Genomic DNA, 21,978 nt, shown 5'->3' with positions numbered 1-21,978 from the left:
TAAATTTGATGGTTATAGGTTTATGGGTCCACAGACCCTTCTAGCCCTGGTCCCACGTTACCATTGCTGACACATTTTAGAACATGCTGCTCTCAGATTTGAGCTGTATGAGTTTTGAGGTCCTCAGAGGAAATAAGACAAAAAAAGTAAAAAGCATGCACAAGAAATGAGTAATGGAAATTGTAGGAGAGGAAAGAAGTCAACTGAAAACTGGTGGTGGGGTGGAGAGATGATCAAATAGTAGATCAAAGCAGAAAATCCAAAATGAGGATCAAAGATCAGATCTTCTGTTGGAACGGAACAAGACTAGTATGTCTTTATCGAATGGCAGAATTTCACTCTGTTTATATCTTTTTAAAACCTGGGATGAACATAATGTTTGTGAAAGGGGGACAGGTTCCTAGCACTAGGTTAGAATCACTGCCCTGGCTATCTAATTTCAAGCCATCTTACTACCGCATGTACAGCACCAATTGCAAAGGGGCCTTGGTCTTGCTTGGGACCTCTAGGTAATACTAGATTACAACTAAACAATAATTATATTTGTAAGCTTCCTTGGTCTGCCAGTGCACTTGATCCTTGACCGACATCCCTGTCCATCCAGTGTTGGGCCTCCCTTGAGCATACTGCCAGTGATACCAAATGTACATGTGTGAAGTTTTTAAAAAATGCGAACCAAAGGCAACTAGGCTACTAGAGCCAAATTCAGCTTTGGGTGCGAGGCGTATAGCAGGGCTGAATTTGACCATCTAAGACCACCAAATTAACTTCCAGTTGTGACAAATGTACCTGTCTCCAGAGGGGGAAGTTTTAAGCATCAATGAACATCTCCATCAAGGGACATCTTTTTAATAAAATGACCAAAGCAAAAACTATATAGTACGCAATGTAACAAAAAGCAAAAGAACCTCAGCAGAGTGCAGGAATTCAAATAACGTCAGAAATAGTCTACAGGGGTGGGGGGTGGGGATCAGTGAATGTTCCAGCCCCAACTTAAACTGCCTCTTACCCTCTCTGCTTCCTGGCAAGGGATCCCCACCATGTGCCACAGGAAACAAGGTATGAATCATAGAAGTACAGCTTTTGTTGCATGATGATATAACCTACTCCCATCCATTTGGCCAGTTGCAGGTACAGAAGGAATTCAGGGCACTATTGCTAAGGTGAGTGATATAGAAGGCCTTGGCTTGACATGGCTTTTACATTGAATAATAGGCCCACTCTCCAAGGACGTGAGAAGGCTGGGGCTTCAGCCCATAAGTAATAGTTGGGTTTAACGCTTACAGGCCAGTGTGTGGAGTTTTCTGAAGCATGTGTGTGTATTCTGTGGCTGGTGTGCGTATGAAGGGAGGGATAGTGGTCTGCAGTTGAAGTTTAAATATGAGATATGGTATGGGGAAGATGAAAGCTGAGATTGGAACCTTTAATTGAATATACCTCCAGGTTTTCTGATGTTTAATTTTAAATAATTAAATTCTTCTAATGTGTGCTTGTTTAAAGAAGATATGTCTACAAGTTTATCTTTGTTATAAGGTTCGTGGGGTAGGAATTTCCTTTAAAAGTTTGAGAATATTTATAAATTTTCTAGCTACAGTTTCAGTATTCACTGAGACCTTCACACACCCTCAGGAACTTCAAAAAATCGATCTCTAATAACTCAGTGTTTCCACTCAACCTTAGTAAAAATAGCCTATTATACTTCCACTGAGGGCAAATGCATGAAACTATAACTTTTTAGTGCAAGCCATTGGAACAATACTAGTGAATGGTGGGGTTTTTTGTTGTGAAAGATAAGATTTTCCCCAAAAAGTGAGAGAGAATTGTTTCTTTGAAGCTTGCTATCTCAAAAACTCCTCACCCAAATGACCTATGTGGGAAAGTTTGAGGTTAACCTGTGGAACTCTTTGCCAGAGGATGTTGTGAAGGCCAAGATTATAACAGGGTTCAAAAAAGAACTAGATCAATTCATAGAAGATAGGTCCGTTAATGGCTATTAGCCAGGATGGGCAGGCTGTCCCTAGCCTCTATTTGCCAGAAGCTGGGAATGGGAGGTGGGATGGATCACTTGATCATTACCTGTTCTGTTCATTCTCTTTGGGGCACCTGGCATTGACCACTGTCAGAAGACAGGATACTGGTCTAGGTGGACCTTTGGTCTGACCCGGTATGGCGGTTTTATGTTTTCAAAGCAGTTCTTTTCTGTCTAGATATCACATATGAGAATGTTAAGGGAAAAAGGAGCTCCTCCCCTCCTCTCCCACCCAAAGAAAGTTAGAGCACAGGCAGATAATGGAAACTGTATAAACAGCCTTAAGTATTGAATCACAGACATGGTTCCATTGTGTCTTTGGTGTGTTGGGAGAACAGAACAGCTCTCCAGTGGAGGGAACAGAGAGAGAGAGAGGCTGAGTGTTGCGTACAGAAAGGTGCCTCAGTAGGGATTCTGAAGTTGGTAATACTCTGTTCCCAGTGTGAGTTGCCTTATCTATAAACTTCGGTGCTATTGGGGTATATGGGTCCGTTAAAAATAAATAAATAAAGTAGAGCTGGGGAGCTTATTGCAGAGATCTGCCATACGCAAAGAAGAGGTTTTATTTATGGTGTTGTGGCTGGTTGGGGTTTCCTGCGTTTGCGTCTCACACCTGTGGTTGTAATTAAACAGTTCCTGCTTTTCAGTTCCCCTGTGCTCCGGCTGGAGTGCATGTTTGTGCTCGGAGGCATCAGACCCCTTTCTCCCACTTTATTTTTTGCTGACATAAATGTTTTCTGAGTAGACAGACACAGTTTTGCAATTTTTACAGTGCATTTTTTGTAGCCAAGTGATTAAATGAGAGAGGAGATAGAGCAATGTACAAGTTAAGTATTATTGGTATGTATGTCTTTAAAAGTGTCTTGGGGCATAAGGATAGGCATTTCTGAGAAGAAACTGCCTTGTCAGCTCAAGCAAATCTGCATCAAACTCCGTAACTTGGGCTGAGATGCCTGCCAGGTAGAAGAACCCTGAACTCACCCTGACTTAGGGTAGATTTAGGTTTCTAGAGGAAACTTTCATGTAACCTTAGTTAAGAACTGATTTGAAATAGTAGCTGAGTATTCTGGGTCAGCTTCATTGCTGCATCCAGCCTCCAATGAACACAGCAGAAGCTGGGGGCCATGAGGGAGCCAGCTATCATAGAAATGTAGGGCTGGAAGGGACCTTAAGAAGTCACCAAATCCAGCCCCGTGTGCTGAGGCAGGACCAAGTAAACCTAAACCATCCCTGACAGGTTTGTTCATCCTGTTCTTAAAAACCTCCAGTGATGGGGATTCCACAACCTCCCTTGGAAACCTATTCCAGAGCTTAACTCCCTTTACCATTAGAGTTTTTCCTAATATCTAACGTAAATCTCTCGCTACAGATTGTCCGTTACTTCTTGCCCTACCTTCAGTGGCCATGGAGAACAACTGATCTCAGTCCTCTTTATAGCCACCCTTAACATATTTGAAGACTGTTACCTGGTTGTCCCCCCCCCCCACCCCTCAAGTCATCTTTTCTCATCACTAAACATGCCTGTTTTGTTAACCTTTCCTCATAGGCCAGGTTTTCTAAACCTTTTATCATTCTTGTTGTACTCCTTTGGACTCTCTCCAGTTTGTCCACATCCTTCCTAAATTGTGGCTCCCAGAATTGGATGCAGAAGTCCAGGTGGGGTCTCACCAGTGCTGAATCGAGTGAGTCACTTACTTCCTGTGACTTACATATGACACTCCTGTTTAATAGAGTCCAGAATATTAGCTTTTTTTTGCAACTGGATCACACTGTTGACTCAGATTCAATTTGTGATCCACTATAACCTCCATATCCTTTTCAGCAGTACCACCATCTAGCCCAAGGGTTCTCACCACAAATTTTTTGGTAGCCTCAGAGTGCAGCCACTAACTCTTGCTGGTGGCCACTATGACAGTTTTTCCTAAAATACTTAATAAATTTAGGAAAAACAAATAAATACGCACGTCCAACTCATAGTAATTTATTTCTCTAGGGTTCTTATTGCAGACTCAGTAATACAAATAATGTACAGTTGTCGCTCTTCTTTACTGGACCTAAACAGAATAGAAACACAAATAAGGTGTTCTGTATGTTCTTTGCCTTGCTAGCTAAGTCTGCTCCTGTGAAAAGTGATATTTGTATGTTTTCACAGCAGCAGACTTGTTAGCTAGTTCTGAGGCAGTGATGTGTGATATTTACAAACATACCACTTTTCACAGCAGACTTACTCAGCCCTGGCAAACTGGGGGGCAAATTAAGCCCTGGATGGAGAGGTGGGTAGGGAGACAGCGGGGGTCAGGGGTGATGGGGTGGATGGGTGAGGGGATGGGGGAAGCAGGAGGGGCCAGGGATGCTGAGTCCAGAGAAACGGATTCCGGCACTGTGCAGTCAAAACCCAGAGCCCAAAGCCCCACGGTCACTGCCCCAGGCCTGAAGACAGAAGCCTGAGCCTCACTGCCCCCGGGAAGGTGGGGAACTCACACCAGCTATTTGTTCCTCTGGTGCTTGTGGCTCCAGAGGGAGGCAGGGCCTAATCCTTCTTTGCAGCCCAAGGGGAGAAGCTGCTGATTTACCCCCACCCCCAGTCACTGCCCAGGAGGCTGTGGCTGCAAGAAAAGCCTCTGGTGGACACATTTGAGAAATGCTGATCTAGCCAGTTATTCCCCATTTTGTAGTTCTCTCTTTCATTTTTCCTTCCTAAGTGAAGTATTTGGCGCTTGTCTTTATTGAATTTCATCTTGTTGATTTCAGACTGATTTCTCCAATTTGTCAAGTTTGTTTTGAATACTAATCCTGTCCTCCAAAGTGCTTGAAACTCCTCCCAGCTTAGCGTCATCTGCATATTTTATAACAATACCCTCCATTCCATTGTTATACCAATAAAAACTAGCAGGATCTTAAAGGGGACAAGACATTTGTCACATTTATTGTAAATACCATAATAAAATAAAACAGCAAACAATATTGTTTGGTTACTTATTCCTATGATTATATATATATATATATCCATTCACACAATCATTCATACAAGTTCTGTGTAGATATTATAGTTACCAGCCTAAAGTTGCTTGTGACAGAATACTGGCCAGGTACTCTGTACACAAGAGTGGAGCCGAGTCCGGGTCAGGTGCACCTGATGCTCCTGGAGGCTGGCAGCAGAACCATAGACTCAAAGTCCTCAGTCTTCAGAGTCCAGCTTTATAGGGATTTTTCCCTATGTTAGTTCATGGGAGTTGCTTCATTCTGCTGTTGTTAAATTAATCAGCAGGTGGCTGGCTCCATGTTGGCAGCAGAATGTTACCCAAAGTCTCTTATCTCACCCTTCTTTTTACAGGCTTTTAGTTTGGATTCAAAGTCTATAGGTCTTGCTGTGTCACGCTGCCTTTGGGTTTGGATTGATCACCCGTCAATTGCAGGCGTGACTTTCAGCCTTGAACCTGGCTTTGATCTTCCTTCTGTTGTTCTTTTGTCCTTTTCTTTTTAGGGTGGATGCTTTTTACTTTGTTTCACTGTTGTCTAGGTCTTCAGCCGTTGGTAGTTGAACTTCACCTCATCAGGACAGGCTGGGGCTGGAGGTTGATTTTATCATCCATACATGCCTCATTCACACATCTAAACTAACTAATAAGATTACAGCAGGGTTGCAAAAATGAAGGTTGGAGGAAGCTTTTACAAAATGGAGTGAGCGTTTTAAAATGGGGTTTGAATTACAATATGGCAAACAGTGAACAGAAGTTACAATGCAGGCAAGTGTAGTGAATGGTGAACAGAAGTTACATTAATAAAGTAAACAATTAAAAACAATTTCATTTATCAGTTCTACACCTTTATCCAGTCATTAAGGAAAATATGGAATAGAACTGACCCCCCCCACACACACAGGACCCCACTAGATACACTCTCTCAGTTTGATAGCGAACCATTGATGACTACACTTTGAGTACAGTCTTTCAACTGGTTGTACACCCACTGTATAGTAATTTCATCTTCTAGATCATTTCCCTATGAGAATGTCATGTGGGAGTGCATCAAAAGCCTTATTAAAATCAAGATATATCACATCTACTGCTTCCCGCCCATCCACTTGGCCCACAACCCTGCTAAGGAAGGGAATTAGGTTGGTTTGGCATGATTTGTTCTTGACAGTTCCATGCTGGCTATTCCTCATAACCGTATTATCTTCCAGGTGCTTACAAATTGATTGTTTAATAATTTGTTCTAGTATCTTTTCAGATACTGAAGTTTGGCAAACTGATCTGTAATTCCCAGGGTCCTTCTTGTTCCCCTTTTTAAATATAGTGTGTTTGCCCTTCTCCAGTCTTCTGGGTCTTCATCCGTCCTCTGAGTTCTCAAACATAATTTATAAAGGTTCCAAGATTGCTTCAGCTTGTTCCTTAAGTACCCTAGGATGAATTTCATCAGGCCCTGGTGACTTGAATACATCTAACTTATCTAAATATTGTTTAAACTATTCTTTCCCTATTTTGGCTTGCATGCCTTCCCCTTTGTTGTTTAATATTAATTGTGTTTTAGTATCTGGTCATCGTTAACCTTTTTAGTGAAGACTGAAGAAGATAGAACACCTCAGCTTTCTTGATGTCATCAGCTCTCCTCTCCCACTTAATAGAGAACTTGCACTTCCTTCCTGTTTCTCTTGCTCCTAGTATATTTGAAGACCCGCTTCTTATTGCCTTTTATGTCCTGTGCTAGGTGTAACTCATTTTGATCCTTAGCCTTTCTGATTTTGTTTCTATATGCTTATGCTATTCTTTTGTACTCCTCTATAATGATTTGTATGTGTTTCAAGTTTTTGTAGCATTTTATTTTTCTTTTCAGGTTATTAAAGAGCTCCTGATGTATCCATATCCTCTTACTACTTTTCCTGCCTTTCCTTTGCATCAGGGTAGTTTGCAGTTATGCCTTAATGCTGTCTCCTTGAGAAACTGCCAGCTCTCCAGAACTTCTTTTTACCTTAGATTTTCTTCATGTAGGACCTTACCTACTAGGTCTCTGAGTTCATTGAAGTCTGCTTTTTTGAAGCCCGTTGTCTTTATTCTGCTGCTCTCATTCCTTCTTTTCCTTAAAAAGGAGCCTCCTCTCTGATTCTCTGCCTGGCCTGAGGCACAGGTTAGAGCATGGGTAGGCAACCTATGGCACGCCTGCCGAAGGCGGCACGCGAGCTGACTTTCAGTGGCACTCACACTGCCTGGGTCCTAGCCACCGGAGCTCTGCATTTTAATTTAATTTTAAATGAAGTTTCTTAAACATTTTAAAAATCTTATTTACTTTACATACAACAATAGTTTAGTTATTATTATAGACTTATTAAAGAGACCTTCTAAAAGTGTTAAAATGTATTACTGGTATGTGCAACCTTAAATCAGAGTGAATAAATGAAGACTCTGCACACCACTTCTGAAAGGTTTCTGACCCCTGGGTTAGAGCATCATAAAAGTGGGTAGCATGTGTAGGGTGACCAGATGTCCCAATTTTATAGGGACAGTCCCGATATTTGGGGCTTTTTTTATATGGGCTCCTGTTACCCCCCCCCCCCCCAGTCCTGATTTTTCACACTTGCTATCTGGTTACCCTAAGCATGTGGCATCTGGTGATGGTCCCCAAGGTATCATTAGTCAGCAGGGGATTGCTGGTGCTCATTGTGCTTCCCTGCCTCTGAAACATCCCCTGCGCAAGGGGCTGCAGGGAGTGCGGTGTAGGACTGGGGGGAATTCCAGCTAGAGGTTTGCAGCCAGTCTGTGCTACCTTTGTGCTGCCTGAGTGGCATGAAGGGAGCAGAATGAGGCAGACGATCTGAGTTTTACTGAGGGAAACAAAAAGGAAATATGGAACTGCAGCTTTACTCCATGGCTCCCAGGCTCAGCAAGGAGCATCCGTTGCTCTTGGCTCTTTAATTCTTAGAATGCTGGCATTTTCCAGACTGCCAGCCACATGGATAATTAGGAGGTTATAGCCTCTGTGAACTTGAATCTTTTGCTTTTAAAAAAAAATCTGCCAACCGTAATTACAGCAGAAGGTTAGCTTTATAACTGTAGAGCTATGTTAAGATGGATGACTTCTAATTATACACATGGAGATGAAAACTTTTGTGGTGCACAATGACTTTTTACCTTTAAACAGGGACTTGTAATCCTGGTTTCCTTTCAAACCATCATAACCACTGATGCTAATGAATGAGAAACCAATTTTAAAAGCCTTTGGACAAAATTAAACTCTCAGAGTTCAATCCAGCTTCTACGGAGGTCTAGGGCAAATCTCCAATTGGTCTCTGTGGGAGCAGTAGGAGATTCAGAGTTTTATAAAGATATAAACTTTAAAGTGTAAGATCCATAATGTGAGATTATAGTGGCCAAAGAGCATTAGCGTCCTGGAAGTTCAGCCTGACTGTATGGTAACTACCAATTGCAGAACAAAGAGTGCTTGTTTGAGCGTAAAGATACTACTGACACAGTTATAAGTAGTACTGACGCAGTGCTTAAATACCATGGTGGCAGTCATCTGATAGGTCTCATAGCTAAGTGGATTAGATATCCTAGATAGGACAGATGAATACATAGAGGTATGAGGATCAAAGCTCTTATGGGTAGGACTGAGAAATCCTGTAATAACCGCCAGAGATGGCATGGTAGAGGTGTGGAAATATTTTAATTGTCTACTACATTTTTATCAATAATCAAGTGAAGTGATGGTGAAATATTGCCAGGTGCCAGCAATTCAAGCCAAAGCTCATTATAGTATTTAGTTTTCAGAGTGATAAGCCATGAGTTAAACATTCTAATGCAAGGGCATCGTTTCAGCAATCATACCAATGGAATCTCAACAGTATTTGAGACATGGATTTTTAAAAGAAACAATTGGAATGAAAAATTACATCCAGCTTTCTGACCTCTTGAACTGATGTCAGTTTTAAGATATAATACAGTGGTTCTCAACCAGGGGTACATCAATTCATCTAGATATTTGCCTAGTTTTACAACAGGATACATTAAAAGCACTAGAGAAGTGCATACAAAATGAAATGTCATACAGACAATGACTTGTTTATACTGCTCTGTATACTCTATCAGTATTTCTTAACTGGGGGAGGGGAGGTTGTGATTTATTTTATAATTGTATGGTAAAAAGGAGAAAGTAAGCAATTTTTCAGTAATAGTGTGCTGTGACACTTTTTTGTATTTTTATGTCTGGTTTTATTAGCAAGTAGTTTAAGTGAGGTGAAACTTGGGGTGCACAAGACAAATCTGCCTCCTGAAAGGGGTACAGTAGTCTGGAGAAGTTGAGAACCATTGATATAGTATGCAGCAGAACCTCAGAGTTACTAACAGCTCAGAAATGGAGGTTGTTCATAACTCTGAAATGTTGATAACTCTGAGCAAAAGGTTATAGTTGTACTTTCAAAAACTTACTACTGAACATTGACTTAATACAGCTTTGAAACTTTACTGTTGTGACAGAGTTGCTCCTCTACCTTGGTGGGTCCTGCGCTTATTGGCAGATTTGCTCACCTCAGTGATCTTCTCCACAGTCTGGGTCAACTTCTCCTGTGTCTGATCAGGAGTTGGGAGGTTTAGGGGGAACCCAGGCCCGCCCTCTACTCCGGGTTCCAGCCCAGGGCCCTGCGGATTGCAGCTGTCTATAGTCCCTCGTGTAATAGCTGCATGACAGCTACACCTCCCTGGGCTACTTCCCCATGGCTCCTCCAAACACGTTTCTTATCCTCACCACAGGACCTTTCTCCTGGTGTCCAATAATGCTTGTATTCCTTAGTCCTCCAGCAGCACACCCTCTCACTCTCAGCTCCTTGTGTCTCTTGCTCCCAGCTCCTCACACGCACTTCCTCTCCTCTAGCTCCCCCCCTCCCTGACTGGAGTGAGCTCCTTTTTAAACCCAGGTGCCCTGATTAGCCTGCCTTGATTGGCTGCAGGTGTTCTAGCTCTGGAGGGCTGCAGCTGCGGGCGAGTAGCCGGGACTTCCTCAGGCAGCGGGAGCGCTGTAGGGCGGTCTTCTGCTGACTGGAGCGCAGGGTACGAGCTTTTCTCGGCCGGCGGCGTTCCGGCGGGTTGAGCGGGTGGTATAGGGACCACGTGCAGCGTCTCTGGGCGGGGAGATCCTTCCTGGTCTCTCCCTGCCTCTTGGGACCTCTCGTCTGTCGGGTAACTGGAATAACAAGGAAGCACGCGGGAGCCTCTGAGGAGGCACGACCACGCGGAGCCTGCAGCGTGCAGTACTACACCCTTGAGCGGGGTTTGATGCTTTGCGTTCCGTTTTAGGAGCAGCGGAGTGCATCTTTAACCACCACCATCAGGGTAGTAAATGTAGTAAATCTTGATCAGCAATGAATTAAACTGATAAGAACAGATACTACACTTGATCTGAGCTCACAGAGAGCCTTAATTGGTTCTAGCAGGTTCCTGATTACTCCACTGCAGCCCCTGTTCTGATCACTCAGGGAACAGAAAACTACTCATCCAGTGACCAGTATATTTGCCCTCTACCAGACTCCTGTGCCCCACTGGCCTGGGTCTGTCACACTATGCAGAAGAAGAATGCTGCTTTTAACCATCTTAATTTAAATGAAACAAGCACAGAAACAGTTTCCTTACTTTGTCAAATCTTTTTTAACCTTTCCCTTTATATTTTTAGTAGTTTCCATTTATATTTTTAGTAGTTTACATTTAACACAGTATTGTGCTGTATTTGCCTTTGGGGGGGGAGAGGGGGAGGTGTGTCTCTGCTGCTGACTGATGGTGTACTTCTGGGCTGGTCTACACTAGAGGGGGAAATCGATCTAAGATACGCAACTTCAGCTATGTGAATAGCATAGCTGAAGTCGAAGTATCTCTAGATCGAGTTACCTACCATCCTCACGGCGCGGGATCGATGTCCACGGCTCCCCCTGTCGACTCCGCTACTGCCGTTCGCGTTGGTGGAGTTCCGGAGTCGACAGGAGCTCGTTCAGGGATCAATATATCGCGTCTAGATGAGATGCGATATATCGATCCCCGAGAAATCGATTGCTACCCGCCAATACGGCGGGTAATGAAGACATAGCCTCTGATTCCAAATGAGGTGTGTGGTTGACCGGTCAGTTCGTAACTCTGAAGTTCTACTGTATAAGACCCTGATCCTACCACTTGCTGAAATGACTTTAGTGGGGCTTGTGCTGAGGTGCACGAGGAGGACCCAAGAGTATAACTTTTTGAAAAGCTTTGCTTTATTTGAGGTTTGCATACTATTCTTGCTACTTACAGACCACAATACGTTGACCTAGTAAAATAAAATTAAAGCCTTCTAAGTAAGGCTGTCGATTAATCGCAGTTAACTCACGTGATTAACTAAAAAAAATTAATCGTGGTTAAAAAAAATTAATCTCAATTGCACGTTAAACAATAGAATACAAATGGAAATGGATTAAATGTTTTGAATGTTTTTCTACATTTTCAAATATATTGATTTCAATTGCAACACAGAATACAAAGTGTACAGTGCTCGCTTTGTTTTTTATTACAAATATTTGCATTGAAAAAATAAAATAAATAGTATTTTTCAATTCACCTAATACAAGTACTGTAGTGCAATCTCTTTTATCGTGAAGGTGTAACTTACAAATGTAGATTTTTTGTTACCTAACTGCACTCAAAAACAAAACAATGTAAAACTTTAGAGCTTACAAGTCCCCTCAGTCCTACTTCTTGTTCAGCCAGTCACTAAAACAAACAAGTTTGTTTACATTTACAGGAGATATTGCTGCCTGCTGCTTATTTACAATATCACCTGAAAGTGAGAACAGGCGTTGGCATGGCACTTTTGTAGTTGGCATTGCAAGGTATTTACGTGCCAGATATTCATATGCCCCGTCATGCTTCGGACACCATTCCAGAAGACATGCTTCCATGCTGATGTTGCTCATTAAAAAAATAATGCATTAATTAAATTTGTGACTGAACTCCCTGGGGGGAGAATTGTATGTCTCCTGCTCTGTTTTACCCACATTACACCTGTTGCTGGTGGCATCTGACTCAGATAATAAAAATGAACATGCATCTGTTCTCTCTGCTCTGGATTATTATCAGGCACAACCCGTCATCAGCATGGACTCATGTCCTCTGGAATGGTGGTTGAAGCATAAAGGTACCTATGAATCTTTAGCACATCTGGCACGTAAATATCTTGCTATGCCAGCTACAACAGTGCCATGCGAAGACCTGTTCTCACTTTCAGGTGACATTTTAAACAAGACATGGGCAGTATTATCTCCTGCAAATTGTAACCAAACCTGTTTATCTGAGCGATTGGCTGAAGTAGGACTGAGTGGACTTGTAGGCTCTAAAGTTTTACATTGATTTATTTTTGAATGCAGTTATTTTTTGTACATAATTCTACATTTGTGAGTTTATCTTTTATGATAGAGATTACACTACAGTACTTGTATTAGGTGAATTGAAAAATACTATTTCTTTTGTTTTATACAGTGCAAATATTTATAATTATAAATAAATATAAAGTGAGCACTGTACACTTTATATTCTGTGTTGTAATTGAAATTAATATATTTGATAATGTAGAAAACATCCATAAATATTTAAATTAGTGGTATTCTATTGTTTAACAGCACTGTCAATTGCTTGACAGTCCTACTTCTAAGAAGTAAGAGTCCAATATTTAAATGTGGGCATATGAGTTCTGTCTATTAGACCTGTTGTGTGGTTCTGGTATATCTATGGTTTCTATTGGTGCCTGGAAAAAATGCACATGCACAAAGTCTTTCACTTGTATACACAAAACAAGCAGCAGGGAGGATGGGTAACCTTGTGGTTTAAGGCACTGGCCTGGGACCAGAGATATTTCAATTCCTAGCTCCACCATAGATTTCCTGTGAGATGCTGGGGAAGTCAGTCTCTGTGTATGTGTTAAATGGGGATACTTCCCTACCTCACAAGGATGTTGTGAGGATAAATCCATTCATGTTTGTAAGTTGCTTAGGTCCTTCGATGACGAGAGTGGTAGAAGTCAGTAAATAGTCTGCCTCATTTGCATATGCAGTTCCCTGATTTGTGTGTACACGTGGGGGTTCCGTGCATGCAATTCCTGCATGGACGTTTTTATGTGTGCAATTTATGTAGTCGGTTTTGAAAAATTTCACATTCAAAGTCTGCCAAACGTTCAGAGAAAAAGAAGGTTAGTGTGAGGCAAGAGAGGAGCTAAAAATAAAATAATCACCCCATCCCTTCCCCAAAAGCAAAAAAAAAATTTGATTTTTATTTTCCTGTAAAGCGTTCATGGGAGTAGCACCTCTTGTGTATCTATCCACTTCAAATTTTGACAACCAAATTATAAAAACCTTCCAAAGGGGCTTATCATGCTGCTAAATGAACTTATAAAGAAAACATTGACACAGAACATTAACTGTGACCACCCCACTGGGGACTGCTGTAATAAAGCTTGACTGCAAATGTCAGGAGGTTAAAAATACACACAGCAGACCATGCCTGTAAAATGCTTTTTGTCATTGTCAAAGAATTTCTGTGGCAGCAATTCAACCTGCGTTCCTCTGTCGCAATGGGTATCGCTCACACACGGGTCAGGGCCTTCATCCAAAACCAGGCACAGCTTTACTGCCTTTTCCCTTCCTCCTCCCGAAGCTGTCTTTATGGAGATACATCTGAGATAGCAGACAGTCATTTGGACATCTACACGTTTTGCTATACTACTGTGTGTGCTAGCTTGTAACTTATTTTTTTAAATTGAATGTTTCAGTTCTTCTTTTTTAATTAACCGTGTACGTCCAAACCCTGACACCTGTACTCTGGCAAAACTGCTGTTGAAATCAGTGGGCAATTATTCTGAGTAAGGACTGCTTGTTTTGGCCTCTTGTTAAATTGCTCATGAAGCTACTTGGCAATCACATTCTAAATAATCAACAGTAGCTGAAGTATTGTCTCATTACAGCTCTATTTCGTTCCTCATCTCCCCACTGACCAAACCCACCATCAAAATCAGTGCCTGCGTAGGACAGATCGCCACACAAACTGGCACCCAAATGATTTGGTTGTAATCTACACCTTGTCTTATTTCAGTATAAGTCAGAATATGGGCATTCTTAATGTGGAATGAGTGTTCTATTTTGATTTTGCTTAACTCAGTAAAATATCAACTTAAACACAACAGAAACTGGGCATTTTTGTCCTGAAATAAGGGTGTTCACACACAGACTTGCATCAACATAGCACATGGTGTAAATTAAAGCCCATTTAGTTATTTGTGTACCAGCCTGCGTGTAGACACAACCACTGATTATGCCATCCTTCTCTCTGGGATCTTATTGGGCTGGTGAAAGATTGCAAGCCTGTGCTGCTGTTCTGTATTTTGTTTCCTGGGACAGGTTTGCTTAGAAAGATTCATGATTTACTGAGGATGTTTTAAAAATAATGGGCCAGAGAACTGCTCTTAGAACCCGTATTGCGTGTGATGGAGGTGGAGTGCTGGATTAGCTTGGAAGGAGGCATGTCTGCCTATGCAAAATGCTGCCAAGGAGCTGGAGAGAGCACACTGAGCAGCAACTCTTGCTGCATCTGTTCAACTGATGTAGTGTGTGTTCCCGCCAGTGCTGCCCTCTCAGAACTGAGTGGGTCCTGGTGGGGGACCAAGACCAAATCCCCTCTTAAACAGCTTCTGCAGCTCCCCCTCGTGTCGCTCCAGTGGCAATGCTGGCATCTCCGTCTCCACCACCTGCAGCATTATGACCACATAGGCTAAGGAGCAAGGGAGCTCCCTGCACCATCATCTGTTTCACCCCCAGTGCACCTCTGCAAGGCAGCTGTGGGTTTGTGCGTGACTGCTGTATGCAGGGAGAAAGTTAACACTAGGAGAAGGTTTGGGTTTTTAGTGGGTTGGTCCACAAGTCAACAAAGACTACTTTTTAAGGAATCATAGCAGTGGATTGACGTGTCGTTGTTTCATAATGTCCCATGCTACACATATTGCAACTTTCACTGTCCTTGAAGTCTGCTATAGTGCATATGTTTGTATGCTCCATGCTCGTTGATTTGGAGAGTCAAATTGTCAAAGTGAGCTGCATCATTAAATTTTGCTTGTACATGCACACTCGTGTTTGCTCACATAAATGTGTGTTGCGTGCAAGCATGCACTCTTCCCCCTCTCTCCCCAAACAAACAAACACTGTAGTTCGACAGGCTACTACCTAGTGGAATTTTGAAACATGTCTGTTTTCCTGTAGAGAGTGTCTGAAACTATTTGGCCATGCTGAACAGTCTTTTGGGCCCAGGCTAAGAGCTAAACTGGAACATAATTCCCTAACGTAGTTATCAAGCTGTGCTTTCTCATCCCACCTGGCAAAAAAACCCTATTGTAACTCAGTTGTCCTTAAGTGTGACAGAAAACCCTATTACATGGTCGTTCTTATATCACAGCTAGTCCCTTAAAATGCACTTGTTACTTGTCTATGCTCCTGGTAAAATTGGCTGCTGCATGTGCAAACAGTGGCTGACTTTTCAAGAAATGTGGCTGCAATATTCTTTGCTCTCCTCCAGATCGAGCACTAAAGTCAAAGGGTGAAATCCTGGCCCAGTTGAAGTCATCGGCAAAATTTCCATGGATCTCAATAGGTCCATGGACCTTGAACTCTTTACAAGCATTTGATTTCCTCACTTAGTATATACATGGTGTTTTCTGGCCTGTCTGAAAGCGCCCTCTGGTGTACACACTGTAAAACAGATTACACTCTAATTATGTTGGAACGGCACTGGTGGGAAATTTTAAAGTAAAATCTAGTATAGGTAAACCCCTGTGCACACACCCTTATTTACCTAACCACTCACCAGCAGTGGCTTCCAGAGTGAATCAGCAAACTGTCCCTGCTGCTCCTGTGCAGGATCCTAGAACTCCCTCTCTTACTTAGTTTCAGAGATGGGTATGGGAGATGGTATTTTGTGGCATTAAACAGTATGTTGTGCTGAGGTTGTTTCTTAGGTAAGTTTTATTCGATAAAAGGGTGTTGAGACTTTGATAACCATCCAGCTGCGTGGAATGTGAAACTCTCATTGTTGAAACCACCCTTGTTGCAATACAGGGACTAGAGTCCAAAGATCACAGGACTGTCATTAAAAAGAAAACATGGTTAGTGATATTCTGGGCCTGGAATGGTTTCTAGCATTCGGCTCAGTTGGATAATAATCGTAATCATAATCATTATTATTATCATCATCATCATGGCCATAGCACCTAGGAGCTCTAGTCAAGAACTAATGCCCCATTTTTGCCAAGTGCTGTACAGAAAACAAAAAGACAGATACTACCCCAAATGTATCTCTTTTACCAGCTTTTGGTAGTATTTTTTTCATCCATTTACTAACTTTTTTTTCTCCCTCCTCTTGTTTCTCCCTAGGTCGAAAACTGAGAGGAAAAGCCTTTTATTTTGTTAACGGAAAGGTGTTCTGTGAAGAAGACTTTCTGGTGAGTGCATTGCTGCCCTATGCCTCTCCCGTTGCAACTTGCATGCTGTGACTCAGAGAAACTGTAACGCAAGCAACTCACAGAATCCAACGACTGACATTTCAGCAAAAGAATGGCAACAAGCAGCATTCACCGGGACGGGATTGGGTTGTGTGTTCAGATATGGTGGGGAAGAGAGCATGAAAAACGGAGAGAGAGAAATGAGTGAGGGAACAGATTTTTCTCTTCCTATCAACTTTCTCTGACTGGGCATTTCTGAGAGAGATGATCCACCCTGATGTACTGTGGACAGAGTAGGGCGAGGAGTGCTTTAAAATATTTATTAAATACGTATCTGATTTAGGTGCTCTGCAGAACAACACCCTGAAACAACATTAAGACTTCTGCGGCTTTTTCACACGGCTGTGGAAGTGGCACACTTAGGGCCAGCTACAAAGTCTATTGCTGTCAATGGGCTTTGGACCAGACCCTTACTTTGGGTCCTGGGCTGAACTATGTGAACAGCATTGCTCTAGAAGCAGCCCCTCTGGTTGTGTATGGAGTGGTTGGTGGTCCCTATGTAGGTGCATCCAGGTGGCACAGAAATGCAGCAATAGCCTTAGAATACAAAAATGACCTTGGACTCCAGGCAGAGAGACAGCCAGTTCTTGGAAACACAAGGGAAGTCATCACATAAAGGAAAAAAAAAAGTACAAAAAATAAGTTAATGAAACGTTAGTTTACGGATGTTTAACTGAGATTTTTGGGAGGGTGATTTGTTTCATTTTGTATTTTGTTTGTGTTGTTTTGAGAGTTAGTTTGTTGGTTATTGGTTGTTAGTTAAATGTTAGTTAGCGAGCGAGTGAGTTCATTCTGCTTTCCGCCTCTTCCCCAAAGTGCCCTCTTATTGATCAACCCCAGCAATTGCTATTGGGGAGAAGAGGAGTCAGCCTTCCATTTCTCTCTCATGGAATTTAAAAACAATAGATGTTAATAATCCAGGCATTGCAAAACGTACAGTCTAATTAAATATATTAAAAATACTTGGTGGGCTTGATGCTCATTTATACTAACATCCTTTCTGCTAGTCACGCTGTGTAAGGCAGCCTTAAAGTGGATGTCCATTACATTTGGCGGCAGTGGTGTAAAAGTGGCATTAGTGTAATTGAGAATCAGGTCCATATGTTTAGTTCTTGGCAAAAATAATCCTCTGAGCCAAATTCTGTTCTGAATTGTGCCAGCATTAAGCTGGGACAGTCCATTGACTTCAGTGGTATTCACAACACATTTATACCAGCATAACTGAAGGTAGAATTTGGCCCTCCAAGTTTACATTTATTAACCTAGTGAGATTGTGGGCCAGATTTTCAAGTTAGGCCAGGTTCTATCTGTGTACATCTAATTTGTACATACAAATCCGAGATGTACATGCATAATAAGCACCCGATATTTGTGCACACATGATGATGGTCAAATAAGCACATATGCATTGCCAGTAGATCCCTGATTTGATGTGCACATCTGGTATTTGCCCACCTACGTTAAATTCAATATAAACTTAACACTACGGTGTTAATTTATGGGAACTTGCAGACCCTCTTGACTTTGGAAATCTGACCCTATAACTTTGAGATATTTTAATGAGGGCCTACCCAATATTTGTTCAGACTAAAGAAAAGGAAGTTTTGCTTCATTAAGGAATGCTGAGCAGAGTAAGGCAGATCACCCTGTGTGTGTATATTAACCAGCCTTGTAAAACGTTAAGCCAATTTTTTCTCATTGCAGTATTCAGGTTTCCAGCAGTCAGCTGACAGGTGTTTCATTTGTGGTCATTTGATAATGGACATGGTAAGTGATGCTTTTTGAAAACAGCATTTTGAATGATGTCTCCAGGGCAAAAGAAATTTTATATATAAGATCATCTCATCTGATCTGTTAGTCTAGCTGGTGTGATGACTTATGACAGCGAAAGAACCCTAATCCTCTGATTTGTCATTGCCAGGAAGCAAAACTAGCATCCGTTCATGTTTGTTGCACAGACATGTTTTCAGTGTCCGGTCAAAACGAACTTTGCTTTGAAGAACAGGACATTTATAAACACACTGACTTTGACTTTTTATGAACTCCTGTGGCAGTTTATTGATGTTCCTGTCCACACCCATTGTATGAGAGCCTGGCTCCCTGCAGCCCATTGAGTGGGGGGCAGGTAGGGCATTGGCATGCTGAGGGCTGACTATAGTATGTGTTAATATGCTGGTCCTCTCTTTGCTACATTTGTCTCAGCCTGTCGCAGTAGAGCAGAAAGAGAGATTTTCTTTTGTTGGCTCTGTATTTCCAGTCCTTTAGTTAGGCGGTGTCCCCATATCCTTACGGTTTCAGACAGAGTTTAAAGGAAAAATCAGTCATTTTTCCCCTTTGACTTTTGTAACTTTGAATCTCTAAATCTAGCCCCTGCCAGCTCTTCTTTCCTGCTAAATAATTCTGGTCTTTGGAATTTCTTGCTATATGTAGATCCCAGCTCTCTTCTACAGACCATTTCTATCTCTGCTAAATCATTCTTATAATTAAATTACTAAAACAGGACATAGTATTTCCGATGACACTGCACCATTGTCTGATGTAATGTATATTATTTTCATAAGCACATAAGATTGGCTATACTGGGTCAGACCAATGGTCCATCTAGCTCAATATCCTGTTTTCTGACAATGGTCAGTGCCAGATTCTTCAGAGAGAGTGAACAGAACAGGGCAATTTATCCAGTGATCCATCCTATGTCATCCAGTTCCAGTGTCTGGCAGTCAGAAATTTAGGGACACCCAGGGCATAGGGTTGCGTCCCTGACCACTTGGCTAATCGCTGTTGATGGACCTATCCTCCATGAACTTAACTTATCTAATTTTTTTTTTTTTAACTCAGTTATACTTTTGGACTTCACAACATCCCCTGGCAATGAGTTCCACAGGGTGAATGTGTGTTGCGTGAAGAAGTACTTCCTTTTGTTTGTTTTAAACCTGCTGCCTGTTAATTTCATTGGGTGACGTCTGGTTCTTGGGTTATGTGAAGGGGTAAATAACACTTCACTATTCACTTTCTCCACACTAGTTGTAATTTTGTAGACCTCTCTTTTATCCCCTCTTAGTTATCTCTTTTCTAAGATGAACTGCCCCAGACTCTTTAATGTCTGTTCATATGGAAGTGGTTCCATACCCCTAATCATTTTTGTTGCCCTTCTCTGTACTTTTTCCAATTCCAAAATAGGCTTTTTGAGCTAGGGCGACCAGAACTGTACTCAGTATTCCAGGTGTGGACGCACCATGGATTTATATAGTGGCATTATATTTTCTATCCCTTTCATAATAGTGCCTAACATTTTATTAGCTATTTCGGCTACCAGTGCACGTTGAGCAGATGTTTTCAGAGAACTATCCACAGTTACTCCAAGATCTCTCTTGAGTAGTAACAGATAATTTAGACCCCATCATTTTGTATGTATAATTGTGATTATGTTTTCCAATGTGCATTACTTTGTATTTATCAACACTGAATTTCATCTGCCATTTTGTTGCCCTGTTGCCCAGTTTTGTGAGGTCGCTTTGTAACTCTTCATAGCCTGCTTTAGACCAGGGGCAGCTCTAGGGATTTTGCTACCCCAAGCACTGCAGGCAGGCTGCCTTTGGCGGCCTGCCTGCGGGAGGTCCCTGGTTCTGTGGATTTGGCGGCACGCCTGGGGGAGGTCCGTGGGACCAGCGGACCCTCTGCAGGCAGGCTGCTGAAGGCAGCCTGCCTGCCGTCCTTACGGCGACCGGCAGAGCGCCCCCCCATAGCTTGCCACCCCAGGCACACGCTTGGTGTGCTGGTGCCTGGAGCTGCCCCTGCTTTAGACTTAACTATCTTGAGTAATTTTATATCATCTGCAATCTTTGCCATCTTTGGGGTTTACCCCTATCTCCATGAATATGTTGAACAGAACTGGTCCCAGTACAGTTTCTTTGGTGCGGGGGGAGTCTGCTATTTACTTTTCTCCATTAAAAAACTTAGCCATTTATTCCTACCCTTTGTTTCCTATCTTTTAACCAGTTACTGATCCATGAAAGGACCTTCCCCTTACCACGTAATTGCTTAGTTGGCTTAAGAGCCTTTGGTGAGGGATCTTGTCAAAAGCGTTCTAAAATTCCAAGTACACTATTTCCCTTGTCCACATGTTTGACACCATTAAAAAATTCTAATAGATTGGTGAGGATTTCCCTTTACAGAAGCCATGTTAATCCTTCCCCAATGTAGAGTTCATCTCTGTTTGACATTTCTGTTTTTTATTATAGTTTCAATCAATTTGCCTGGTACTGAAGTTAGGCTTACCTGCCTATAATTGCCAGGATTGCCTCTGGAGCCTGTTTTTAAAAATTGGCATTACATTAGCTATTCTCCAGTCATCTGATGCAAAGGCTGATTTAAGCAATAGGTTACACCAACGGTTGGTAGTTAGCAGTTTCACATTTGAGTTCCGTCAGAACTCTTGAGTGAATATCACCTGGTGACTTATTGCTGTTTAATTTATTAATTTGTTCAAAATCTCTTCTATTTATGCATCAGTGTGGGGCAGTAGTTCAGATTTTGTCCGCTAAAAAGGATAACTCTGATGTGGGTATCTTCCTCACATCCTTTGCAGTGAAGACCGATGTGAAGAATTCATTTAGCTTCTCCACAACGGCCTTGTCTTCCTTAAATGCTCCTTTAGTATCTCAGTCGTCCAGTGGCCATCCAGCTTGTTTGGAAGGCTTCCTGTTTCTGATGTACTTTTTAAAAAAAAAAATTCTGTTTAGTTTTTGTGTTTTTTGGTAGTTGCTCTTCAAATTCTTTTTTGGCCTGCCTAATTATACTTGATTTGCGAGAGTTTATGTTCCTTTCTGTTTTCCTCAGCAGGATGTGATTTCCAATTTTTAAAAGTATTTTTTCTCCCCTGTAAACACCTCTTTTGCTCTGTTTATCCATGATGGCATTTTTGACCTTCTTATTGGTTGTATTTTTTTTTTTAATTTGGGTTATACATTTAATTTGAGCCTTTCTTATGGTATTTTTTAAAAGTTTCCATACCACATGCAGGCATTTCACTCTTGTGACTATTTCTTTTAATTTCTGTTTAACTAGCTTCTTCATTTTTTTCTAGTTCCCCTTTTTGAAGTTAAATGCTACTGTGGTGGGTTTCTTTGGTATTTCCCCCTACAAAGATATTAAATTGAATTACATTATGGTCGCTGTTACTCAGCTGTTCAGCTATATTCACCTCTTGGATCAGATTCTGTGTGCCACTTAAGATGAAATCAGGAATTGCCTCTCCCCCTGCAGGTTCCAGGACTAGCTGCTCCAAGAAATAGTCATTAATGGTGTTTAGAAATTTTATTTCCGCAGCTCATCCTGAGGTGACGTGTACCCTGTGACTACGAGGATAATTGAAATTCCCCATTATTATTGGGTTTTCT

General features: G+C 41.8%; 1 protein-coding gene across 2 annotated transcripts in view; it reads left to right on the top strand.

The window, feature by feature from the left end:
- LIMD1 (LIM domain containing 1) overlaps window positions 1-21,978 on the top strand; it is a 58,884-nt gene that overhangs the window by 26,621 nt on the left and 10,285 nt on the right. For both annotated transcript variants that reach the window (XM_032803187.2, XM_032803188.2), the window contains 2 exons: window positions 16,452-16,519; window positions 18,284-18,346. In XM_032803187.2, coding sequence (XP_032659078.1) covers window positions 16,452-16,519; window positions 18,284-18,346 — 131 coding nt within the window. The remainder of the gene's footprint in view (window positions 1-16,451; window positions 16,520-18,283; window positions 18,347-21,978) is intronic.

The sequence above is a fragment of the Chelonoidis abingdonii genome, chromosome 2 (assembly GCF_003597395.2).
Source record: "Chelonoidis abingdonii isolate Lonesome George chromosome 2, CheloAbing_2.0, whole genome shotgun sequence".
NCBI classification, from domain to species: Eukaryota; Metazoa; Chordata; order Testudines; family Testudinidae; genus Chelonoidis; species Chelonoidis abingdonii.
Note: the sequence above shows the minus strand (reverse complement) of the source record. Positions and strands in the feature narration are given on the sequence as shown.